Source organism: Trichinella spiralis (genome assembly GCF_000181795.1).
Source record: "Trichinella spiralis strain ISS 195 chromosome Unknown Scfld2, whole genome shotgun sequence".
Lineage (NCBI taxonomy): Eukaryota > Metazoa > Nematoda > Enoplea > Trichinellida > Trichinellidae > Trichinella > Trichinella spiralis.
This window is the reverse complement of record NW_003526941.1, coordinates 3594472-3606697: the sequence shown is the minus strand read 5'-3', so window position 1 is coordinate 3606697 and position 12226 is coordinate 3594472. Positions and strand designations below refer to the sequence as shown.

Below are 12226 nucleotides of genomic sequence, written 5' to 3'. Positions count from 1 at the left end.
GTTCAAATTGATAAATTGTGTGTTATGGTGACGTTTATGACAAAATTTGCATCGCTTCAGTTTGCTGGGCTCATTTGTTTCTACGTGCGGTAAATTTTCTGATGGCTTCAAAAAGATAGTAAGTTTCAAGATTTGAAAACATATACGAAGATATTTTTGAAAAAAGAACTTGCTTAAATTGTTTGTGATTGTTCAGTGATTGTTTGGATGAAGAAGTTGTATGCTGCGTTTTTAAAAATTTGACTTTACTTAATATTTTTCAACATGATGCAGTGAAACCGTACAAAATGGATTTAAAGTAAGTTTACATTTATACATAACAAGCATTACAAATAAGAATACGAAGTGGTCGTTTTGATAGATAGTTGTACTTGAACAAATTTTTGAGCAAGACAGAAATTTATCATACGTAAATGTACCACAGTAACACGCGTGTATTGGTTAAATTTTAGCAGATTGTTTTTGCAATTTATTTGATAATTTTTTTAGAAAATTTGAAAAAATTGATAGAAGAGATTTTTACAATTTCTTGTTTGCTTTGATATGTCATATTCACGGTTTTCAAGATCCTTTGCACCTCAATGTGTAAGTTTTTTTTCTCATATTTATACGGTTTTTTCATTGCGCTTGATTAATTTATTGTTTAAATTTCAAATGCTAGTTGTTTATTTATATTTAATTTTTCTAGAGGATGTTGGCCAGTTATTACTAGAAAAGATGAAATGCAGTTTCTTATTTTTAGTAATAAATGGTTAGCTGATTGTCAGAAAGTATTGCTTTAAATTTATCTTCTGCTCTGTTACAGATATGATTTTATTTTATTATTTTATTTTAAAGGCATTGCCAAATATTTTTATTTGGAATTGCATACCGTCAGTGTTGTGCGAAACAACTTCTCCATTTTTTATGGATATTTTGCTTCGAATCAGTACAATAGCTTTGCTAAAGTGCACCTGGGAAACTTGTAAATTTTTCAAAACTGTTTCTTGTTTGCTTTAATCAATAAAATTGCAACATGAACAGATGGGAACATTTGCATATTTCCGATAAAAGCCAACGAAGCACTGGACTGGTTAGCTATGGCTGAAAAACAGTCTACAATGCAGCAGTCATTGTTGGCTGAACTGAAGACAATGGAATTGAAAAAGAAAACTGCGGAAGAGTGTGTGAAATAGATATTGCTTGCTTTTCAACTTTTTGCAATAATATATATATATGTATGTATGATGTATTTTTGGTTTCATAATTTAGCCATATTCAACGCATTGAAGAAGTTGAACGTGATATTGCGAAATTGGCCGAACAAGTGAAGACGTCAGTTGTCAACGATGAAAGCTGCTTAAAGTATTTTTGAAAAGACCAAAGCATAGCAAAACAAAATCACTTCAATTTTGGATAACGTCTATTGTTATGTAAAAATTAAGGCTCAATTTGCCAACGCTGAAAGCGAAAGATGTAAAAGAAATTGCTGATCATGTTCTTTATCAATTTTCTTCCGCACTTCGCGAGGTAGCGTTTTGGTATGCTGTTCCAAATTTGAAAAATTATTTTCCTCAATTTAGCGTGAAATTTACTTTGAAAGCTTGAAAAAGTTGGCTGATTGTTTATTGAAATTAGAAGCAAGAATTTCAAATGGAAAACACGATGGTACCATTTTGCCTTTGGATGGTCTTTCAAAGTGTTTTAGGGAAAAGGTTTCGACGTGCAAATTTTGCGCATCTTTTTCTGTTTTTATTTATTTACCCTCTTTTGTTTTGGTTTCAATCTAATAATTTAGGTAACTGACAGTAACGGACGATTCAATTTGGATAAGTAAGTTTTATGAAGTTATTTATTTATCACTTACTGTAAAGTGAAATTAATAAATAATAATCAGCTTTTTTGCTGAATCCGTGAAAGCAATTGTTTCTGATCCATTTTTGGATGCAGGTTATTTATATTGAAGTATTAATTTGAATTTGAATTTTTAATTTCAAAGAAAGAAATTTTAGAGTTTTTTCAAAATGCTTATTTAAATTTAAAAGAAGGTTGTGCAGCATCGAATGTTCGAGTAGCACGTTTGAAAGCTGTAAAGTAAATTGAATTAACGCTTTATATATATATATATATATATATATATATGTTTCTTTCAAATCTATATTTTACAGGGATGTATTGCTTAAGGAAATTGAAAAGTTTCCGGTACTGAAAGAGAAACTTGCTGTTCATAGTTTGATTACAGAACAGCGTGCCAGTGTGAGTCTACAGAAATTTGTAAATCAACAAATATTCTTCAACTGATGTTTATTTCTTTTAGGATCTATCAAGTGACGTTTTTACTAAAGCTTTGTTCTCTTTAAATGAGGTTGCAGATCTATTGTTATCTTGTTATTAAAGGTGATACAGGTGAAATGTTTTGTAGAAACCGAACACTTTCGATTTCCAGCACGGCTATTCTTTTTCAAATGATTCAAACTTGACTTCCGTATCATCATTATTACAACTGGACATTTCTGACATCACATTTCATGTTAAAGGCATTGGGCATATTTGATAACTTTCATAAAATTTTATATCTTTTTTCATAATTACCATAACAGTGGATGATTTCTACTTAAAAACATTCACTACTGTAGTAAGTAATGTTCCGTTTACTGTTCCATAATTTGAAAGTGTAGGATAATTTTTTCAAAAAAAATCCTTTATGGTAGGGGAATACTTTTTTTGTTTTTTTGAAGTTATAATATGGAAAAAGAAAAAATGCAAATGTTTCAAAAGTTTAATATATCTTGCATTTGTGATTGTGAAATGACACTTTTCAATTTCTTTCCGATTTAATGTAAGAAACAATATATGTGCATGTAATATGCCATTAATCTGTGCTAAATGATTATTTATCTGCAACATTATATTATTTATGATTATAATTAATCATTCCATATTTTTGTTTTAGCATGTAATTTGCTTTTGTAATGTTGTGCTTGTTAGATTTAACGAAAAAAGCGATTGATGAATTATGAGGTTACGGATAGCTACGAACTCGGAAACGGTGAAGCCATCTTAGAAATTTGCAACTTCATCATATGGAACTTCTAACTGCTGAAACTACAGCGCTACATTTGCACTTTCCAAGTAATGATCAGTGTTTTTTCTTCATAAATGTAGGTATCTATTTGATTATTTAATTCAAAAACACAGAAGTAACAGTGAGTTTAGCAAGCAGATCATATGTATTGGAAAGTTGAACAAATTTATTGCGCTTTATCGTGTAAATGGATTATTGCTTTTCTTCATTCTATGGATAATGTAATAGCACGTTAAATCGCAACAAAAACAAGCAATAATGCTAATACATTTTATATTCTTTATGCATTAATTTCATAGCTATAATGGATAATATGTAACCTAATATATAAATAAATGTGAAGTGTGGTAATTAACATAAACTATTTTATATATTAATGAAATTCGCAATATTCAAAATTAATGCCACTGTAATACAAAAATAAATACCATTCGCCTTTCACATTTTTTTCTGCTTATAAACTGGTTCCAATTCATCTTTGACTTCCTCCTCTTCAACTTTATTAGCTAGGATTGGATGTGGCTGAGTTCTTAAATAAAACAAACAGAAATTAACGCAACTGGTAAAACGTTAAATTCAAAAACTAGCCTTCAATTAAACCCACTATTTCAGATAAAATTAACAATTTTTAATTTACTTCTTGTATGCTGGTGCTACCCAGTAGGGATTTTCTTCAGCTGCTTTGGCGTGTTTCAAAATCGCTTCACGAGGATCCTCGTTATCATCTATTTTTCTTGACAGTCCCATCTGCCTTGCAACAAAGGAATGCAGTGTGCTTCCGGCAGCTCCAATTCGTCCCCGTTCGCCGGGACCACTGACAGGAAGTTCGGGCACTCTATTTTTTGGAGGGGGACGCTGAGCGTAACGTACAGCTCGAAGCATCTGTCTCAACGTATAGTGTTCTTTCTCAAATCCATCACGGCCAACTTTTCGCGGAGGCAACGAATTAGCTGAAGTACATTATGCCAAAACGTATTATTTTCCAATCCAACAAGCTGGTAAACTTACGCGCAATGATAAAAGGCTCGTATACTGCATCCGTGGCTCGTACCCGTTTGATCGGTTTGCTGATGCACATCAAAGCGCCACGATTACTGATTTTTGGATTATAATAAATTCTTATCTTTCCACTTGTAGTTCCGCAAAATATCTGATTAATTCTAGGATGCCAAGCCACTCGAATTACACCCTTGAAATAAAAGTGCATAAAATTCATTAACAAGTGAAATATAAATAATACTTGCCTCTTTTGGATATTCTATTCGATTAACTTCCTTAAAACTATTCTTCTCAAATATGACTAAATCGCCCACACAGTGCCCCTGTCTTTTCAGTGTTGTACCAGTTAAACAGTATTCATTACGAGGGCTGAACAAACAGTCCGTGCTAAACAATAAATAAATAAATAATATAAGCAGAGCTGAAAATATAAAATAAAATTGACACATCAGTATTGAACAACAAACCTTGGAAACATATTTTCCAATCCCTCTGCTACATGTAGTGGATGTTTCAGAAGTCGAACATCCCATAATTTCAAGCTTCCATCCACTAAAATAGTAATAAACGTGTAAGAATAAACAATATTAATCAGCAAGAAAAAATACTTACTGGATCGGCTTAATAAATTCACATCATCATAAGAAAACGACAATGAGGTAATATCGTGACCGTTATTATGAGCGTCTCGTATTAATTTTGCAGTGTTCACCTAAAAATATTTTTACATGATAAATATTTTTAAATATTCTTGGATAATTTATGAAAGAATACATAAAGTTTCCCATGCTGCCACATCTGAATAGAACCATCGTTGCATCCTGCAGCAACAAGTTTTCCATCACGGCTAAAGGTGCAGCAAGTAGGTACTGTACGTTGTCCTGATTTAGTTTTAGTCTTAATAACCGCAGATTGCGATTTCTTAGCAGTGCAATAATCCCATACCCTAACAGTTCTAAACAAAGAATACCTGAAAATAATTAACGACATAAGTTATATAAATACTTACCCATCATCAGAGCATGTGATGAATTCGTTTCTTGAGGTTGGATGCCAACAACCACCGTTTAACTGCGCAATGTGTCCTTTAGTTTTTGACATATCCACAATGTACTGATCACCTTTAACGCATTCTATCAGCTCTCGTCCATCCCGATCTAATATTTTTGCTTGAGCACTTCCGCTAACTGCCAAAATAGAGTCTCCTGTTTGGCTAAAAGCCAATGACTTTATGACATGACTAAAATTGTTACTTCTTTTGAATTATATACAAGGAAACAAAAAAGCGTATCACCATTCAAATGGGTGCAGTGATCGAAAACTTTTCATAGATGCATCCATTCCCGCAAAATCCCAAAGACTGACACTGTAATCATATCCACCGGAGGCAAATCTCGCTCCTGAACCATCAAAAGCAAATGCAGATACCTTAAAACAACATTTATAATAAAAAAAGGCAACGAAACATAAAACACTCTTACTGGTTTGCTTCCATGATTCACCTCCGCCTCATGTGATAACGGAATTTTATTTTCTTCTTCATCCTCTTCAATGCCTTCATCCTCATCAGAACTACTGCTATCGATACTTTCATATGTTTGTGAAGTGCTAGCTTAAAAACGTATTATTATTGTAAAGAAAAATACTGTTAAAAAATTTATACGGGTATCGCTTGGAATTGGCGGACCAATTAGACTATCTTCGTCCGAAATGGAGTCCTCATCAACGCAAGCATTGTCGCATCGATCAGCAGCCGATTGTATTGTTTCTTTCAGAAGTAATTCAAAATCAAACCTTCTAGCGGTTTTTTTTGAATTGCCTACAATTAATCAAATAAATACAACAATATAAACACTGAAAACTGTGTTAATTAAGTGTTTACCCAATCATTACAATTAGCTTATTTAACATACTTAATGTCTATCAAAAAATAAGTTATAGGTTAAACTGACGGCTTACTTTGAATCTGTTCTGACGGAGAATTTTGGCTGCTTTTGTCCATTATTTATTTTAATAATACATTTTAAAAATTAGTAAACATATTCAACATCAGATAATAAAGTACTAATTCAAAATTTAATGTTCAGTAATAGTACATTACTGTAGTGTAAAGGTGAAACACAGGTTTGAAGATATTGTTTTTTATACAGTAGACACCGTTTCTATAACTTCATAGAATTCAAAATGTTATTTATTTCAAATTTAATATTATGCAAAATTTAAAAATTAATATTATGCAGAATAGATTAAAGGATGGTAGTTAAAAAAATAAATTTTGTTTTAATAAAATATTTATTAGTTGTTTTGTCTTTATTATTTAATTATTGTTTATCTGTGATACGGATCATGCTTTTTATCCACATCCTTATAAAAGTAATTTATATAAATCTCACAAACGATTAAATTGATGTCAGTGATTTCCTTTACAGTAATATCAAACTTGACTTTCACTAACAAATGGGAAAGTGAAGTAAACATTTTATGGAGCAGTTCAACCCTGCCATAAGCATAAGTTCCATTATACGCATGTATACGCAGTTGGACGATTTCTTAGCATTTTCTCCAAATTGTCTTCCAAATGGAAAAGTTGTAGTCATTCAAGATGATCATACAATAGATGGTTCCTTTTTATTATATCAGTTTATTTCAATGTATTATCGTGCTGATGCTAAAATTCTTCTGGTGTGTACGCAGAACCCTTCATCCCATTATGAAACTGTATTGAAAAAATTGCATATGCCTATTTCTGAGAGTGATCAATTTACTGTAATAGACACTTTAAAGCGATTGTCCGAATTACCAATGCAGTCATCTGATCGAAATTCTACATTTATGTGTTCTTTAAGAACTGAGATTGAAAAAATACTCGAACAACTTCAGACTATAATGCAATGTGAAAACCAATCTATTTTGATTGTTATTGACTGCATTTTTACATTACATGCACTACCAGTTCTCCAGTCTTCGTTGGTAAACTTTATTTCTAAGCTGTCTATTTTTGTTGACAATAGACATTGCTTAGTTATGAAAATGGTTACTGATGAAATGGCTTCTAGAAGAATTCAAGATTTTTCAAATTTCTGTATTAACACAGCGTCTTTGATTTTGCAAGTGTTGCCCTTGGAAACTGGAACTGGGCGTAATGTTCATTGCAAGGTAAATAGTTTTTAATTTTTGCATCTTCTTTTGAAATGAATTATAATTTATTTATATATATCGACTGGTAGTATTTACTTTGTTACGTGCCATTTAGAATTTTTGAAACAAATTTGAACTGATTTTAAAAAGTTGTTAAACCTTAATTCAAGATGTAGCATGCACAGTTAAAAGAAATGTGAAACTGAATTACATGTTGAGACCATTTATATATTGTTAATTGTTTTGATGCATGATATTTATTTGTTTATATTTTTTGTTTTAGCTTTTTGTTTATGAGAAAAAGCCTACTGATTGCAAGATTAATTGTTTAAAGCTGTTTGTTTATTTTGAAAACGAATGTGTTCGCTTCTATTTACCCGGATTTCTTCCATACTGTTAATTTTGTTAATTCAATACTCTTATACTTTTTGGGTCCGCTTAAAGAGCCTGAAATATTTAAAACTTTTAATGATATTTCTAAATTTGTTCTGAAAATTGTTAATTAAAAATATTGCTTTTTTATTTTGCCTTTTTTGTTTGTGTTTCTAACTTGTAAAGCGTGTTTTTTTATTACTTGTGGCCAAACAAAGCACTGTTGCATATAGTTGTGCAACAAATATTCTTCATAAGTATTTTTATAGTATTATACTATTGCAGTAAATGATTTTTTCAATGTAAATTAGAATGTATGTATTTCGAATATATGGTATTAGAGAAATAAAGTAATATTATGGGTAGTTTATTTTTATATGGTTTTTATTCAATTCAGTTTTATTGCAAATGATCATCAAAGCCGCGTTCAATTCGTGTACAATGACGGATTTTGTTTTATTTTCTTGATAAACAAGACTTGAATGTTAACACTATTCTTGATTGATTACTTAAGCAACATTTTGATTAGTATGATCATATTATAAGAAAAATTTGCATTTTGAATTATTGAAAAGATGTGATTTGCACACTTACACCATAAATGGTAAGTCAGGTTGACTTTCTGTTTTGAAAACTGAAACTGGGAAGAAAGAAAGAGAACTGAAATTTACTTTTACGTTCATATTGCATTTTATATTTTCTTTTTAATTTATTCAGCATTTCAGATATTTAATAAAATCATTTCATTGTCAGTTTGAAAATTATAATTTGATAGGAATTCCTTATACAGAAATTTCAATCCTTATACTGCAATGAAATGAAGCGAAATTTGTACCTTATCTAGACTCACTGTATATTTATTGCCTTCATATTGACTCTTGAATAATGGGTATGGTTTATAATTATCAGTAGAAATGAAGAAGATGAAAATTTGCATGGGAGTGAATTCTGTTTGCTTATTGAGTTTCATTCGACATAATTACAGATTAATAGTATGCCACAACAGCAGAATGCAAGTCCTTTTTCCTGGAAAGTCGCGAAACATCAGTACTGATTGGCCTTTTATTTATTTTCTTTTATTTTTTTGGACATGATTCATCTTTTTTATAAAATAACAGGAAATGAATATGAATCAGAATGAGGAAAAGATTTAGTTAAGTTTGGTAAGTTGAAATTTTGTTTAGTTTTAGATCGATTCATCTGTTTTCAGTTTATTTGAAGTGGTTGAGGCTGTAAATCATTTATATATCAGGTTTGAGTTACGGAGGAGTTTTGTTGTGCATTTCATTGAGATCTGCAATAATTAGTAAAATTACAAATACGTAAGATGTTTATTATTAATTTAGAATTTTCAAGAATACTTTTTTTTTTAGCATTTTTGGGTACTTAAAAAATTTTGGTTCTTTTAGAACTAAAGGGCTATGAATCGACTGAAATGCTAATAAAACGATTTATTTTTTAATTTTAAATTTATTTAACATTATTTGAGTTTTAGTCGAAACCAATTCCTAACACAATTTTTGTTAATATTCAGTATTACTTGATTATATTATTCGTTGTTCGATATAATCATTTCGATGAAAAACAGTCATTTCATGAAATAAAATTTTCAGTTTCGAGCTTTTGTTTATGCTCAAATATCTGCCTGTTTCAGTGCAGTTCCTTTTTTTAATTGTTGAATGCATTTCTGGAGATGATGTTTTAATATGGCAGTACAGGATAGAAACAAATTTTTATTGGGCAGCAAAACCACAAACTTAGAAGCTCATGTTACATAACTGCGTCGCTGTATGGGATTTTTTCTTCGAAGTTTCGCAAACTTCCAGATATAACTACAATGGAAAAAATGAGTAGATAGCTGTAAATGGTAACGAATTATGAAAATGTTTCATTTGTTTGTTGGTATGCGCAGACGTTAATGTGGAAGTTTTATGCATATAAATTTTCAACAGTGTCCAATCGATCGTTTAATGGGAAATTACTACAAATAGAGTGAAGCGATTTTGGTATTTATGGAGTAAATAAATTCAGAATGGCATCAAGCATGTAAGAAAAACGCATAATTTTATATGTATATCACTTCTGAATTGTGAGCAATGAATAAAATGGACGTAAATAAGGATTTTACACCTGAGGGATGCTGTATTACAAAAGCAGTATTCAAGAACGATTGTCTTTAGGATGAACTCTTTCCCAACTATAAAGGAAATTAATAAAAGAATCTGTTATGCACATTTATCAAACACTTTTTTTGATAGTTCATTATATGTTTGTCAAAACTTGTATTATCTTGCTATAGGCAAATGCTCATCTCCTTATTGTATTGGCCTCATGATTTCTGGTTCCTCCGAATCTACACGACCTTTTTTTTCCTAATTCTTCTAATGTCCCTTCATCTGCATGGCGTTTAGTTGTACTCTCTCATGCATCATGCACTACTGATCAGCGCTTGTCACGTTTCAGAAACTCATAAGTTTTTCAAATATGATATTATGCAGTTATAATAATTGTATAATGTGAGATCAGAAACAGAATTTAGAGTTGACAAATCTGATTGAACGTTCATTTATAAGATGGTGTATCATGAAATTGGAATAAGCAAAAACAGCTGAAATTCTCTGCCCATTTTGCTTTCACTTTTCAACGAATCTCGAAACAAAGCAAAAAGTAAGAAGAATACTGTTTACGTTGTACCTGAATTACATACAACATTAAACCTTTACAGATTCAAAAGACGTGTCGCATTTATTTGCATAATTTCAGGTTACATGAAAATTTTTTTTTCATATAATATTTATACAAATTAGCTGCATTATGAACGGCATAATTACTGGATTTTGTAAGAGAAAACAAACTTAAGGTACTATTTAATTTGGGCGAAATGTGGAAATCATTTCTAACAAAAATAACAAAACAACGCGGCGTGTAATTTTACACACACAGTATTTACTACACGACATACTCTTATGCACACTCATTTATGAATTACTAATCATTCACTGTGAAATATCTCTCTGAATTGTTCGAGATTACTAACAGAGATAACAGTTATTGAAAATCCACCAATTCTTCCATGATATCTATTCTTTTACGTTCTTCAGTTCGTTAAAAATCAACTTTACATTTCTTTAAATTACATATACGGTGTTGAACTACTAATGATGTTAAAGTCAGCACCATGAATTTGAAAAAGACAGCTACTCATATCACAGCAATATTACAACAATTCAACGACAGTTGTAGAAAGATTTAATAAAACTGTAACAAAAAGCAAAAGTACAAAGCCAGTTGCAATAATAAAAACCGTAACCATCAAATGTATATTCAAACAGCAACTGAAATACGTTCTATATAAATGCATGAATATTCAATAAAAGCATAATAAACAACAAATTCGTAAAGCGTACAATTGTACGCATCTTATTATTCATTAAAAGAGTAAAACAGAAGTGACATTACCAAAGGGAACGCCATACTCCATATCATTGAACTAGAACTTGACACTTAAATAATATCATATTCGTGGTAATTCAGTTCAGCAGTGTGAAGATCATCAGTCTGAAATCGCGTTCCAGTCTCAGCTGCAATACTATCCTTAATTAAAAGGTACGTTATTATTATACGCATATACGTTTTCACGATCTCAGCACGCATAACTTCAAGCCCTATGTCAGTTTCGCACTACTACATACAAAGGCTTTCAAAAAACATTAAATTAGATACATTCATAGCACAGATAGTACGTTCCATAAAATTAACCACCCATAGCTATACACACTTTACTCTGTTAGGGAAGAATTCGAGAAAATCTCATACTAGAAAATATAATTACTGATAGTAAAATGTCAAACAGTACCGAATGTGAACTGAACAGTCCTCAATCTGAGTGCACGTTATTCCACAATTATTACTGTATTGCCATAATATACAATTCAGAAGTTCATATAGCCTGTACAACACAAAGAAAAATAAAGTACAACCTGAATATATTCTGTTAATGGTAAAGAAACATTTTGCACAGAACATGGAAAAGTCATAAAAAAAGTTAAAGAAAACGGTATATTGCTCATAATTATAAAGAAAACATATTCAAATTCAGCAATAGTCATCGCAACTAAAATCACATCATCATTCAACGTTTTATGCAATATCTCGGCAAATACGCAATCATTCAACGTGAAAGACATTGATACAAGCGGTGTCATTTATAGAGGGAAATAATGCAATACTGCAAGAAAACTGCAATTCATTCTCTTCATTTTAATTAATTCTCATGTCTATATTGTCTGCAATCAATGACATTGCGTAATTAAAATTTTTTTAATTTGAAACTTTCTGAACGACAAAAATGAATTTCAGGTACAAATGTTATTAGGATCACGAACATTGCTTGGAGGAAATAAGTCGTACTTTTTGCATAAATATTTATAAAATGGAATTATATTCCATATTATTAAAAGCGCGGATTTTATTGCGCTTCTTGTTGCTCCCACTAAAATCGTATCAGCATGCAATATTTTTGGCAATATCTCGGCAAATACGCATTCATGCAACGTGAGACCAGGGTTTATAGTGAATTTTTCTAATTTTTTCTGATTGAAGTAAATCCTTTTTCTCAACCATTTAAATTTTTCCAATTTCCAAAAAAGCAAG

General features: G+C 30.8%; 3 protein-coding genes across 3 annotated transcripts; 2 read left to right on the top strand and 1 right to left on the bottom strand.

The window, feature by feature from the left end:
- Positions 1 to 24: 24 nt before the first annotated feature.
- Tsp_03286 (conserved hypothetical protein) lies at positions 25 to 2989 on the top strand. Its single transcript, XM_003379582.1, has 15 exons — positions 25 to 89; positions 197 to 298; positions 490 to 585; positions 689 to 770; positions 838 to 928; positions 1024 to 1162; positions 1252 to 1344; positions 1425 to 1509; positions 1563 to 1694; positions 1778 to 1812; positions 1877 to 1929; positions 1992 to 2073; positions 2148 to 2253; positions 2402 to 2509; positions 2933 to 2989. The coding sequence occupies exons 1-15, from the start codon at positions 25 to 27 to the stop codon at positions 2987 to 2989; spliced, it is 1326 nt and encodes a 441-aa protein (XP_003379630.1).
- Positions 2990 to 3502: 513 nt separating this feature from the next.
- On the bottom strand, positions 3503 to 6065 carry Tsp_03285 (gastrulation defective protein 1). Its single transcript, XM_003379581.1, is given in 13 exon segments — positions 3503 to 3593; positions 3702 to 4014; positions 4073 to 4253; positions 4285 to 4450; positions 4531 to 4615; positions 4676 to 4775; positions 4838 to 5018; positions 5073 to 5276; positions 5292 to 5303; positions 5358 to 5491; positions 5545 to 5675; positions 5727 to 5882; positions 6023 to 6065. The coding sequence occupies 13 exon segments, from the start codon at positions 6063 to 6065 to the stop codon at positions 3503 to 3505; spliced, it is 1797 nt and encodes a 598-aa protein (XP_003379629.1).
- A 524-nt stretch (positions 6066 to 6589) lies between these two features.
- Tsp_03284 (hypothetical protein) lies at positions 6590 to 9334 on the top strand. Its single transcript, XM_003379580.1, has 3 exons — positions 6590 to 7219; positions 8764 to 8825; positions 9187 to 9334. The coding sequence occupies exons 1-3, from the start codon at positions 6590 to 6592 to the stop codon at positions 9332 to 9334; spliced, it is 840 nt and encodes a 279-aa protein (XP_003379628.1).
- The last annotated feature ends 2892 nt before the right edge of the window (positions 9335 to 12226 follow it).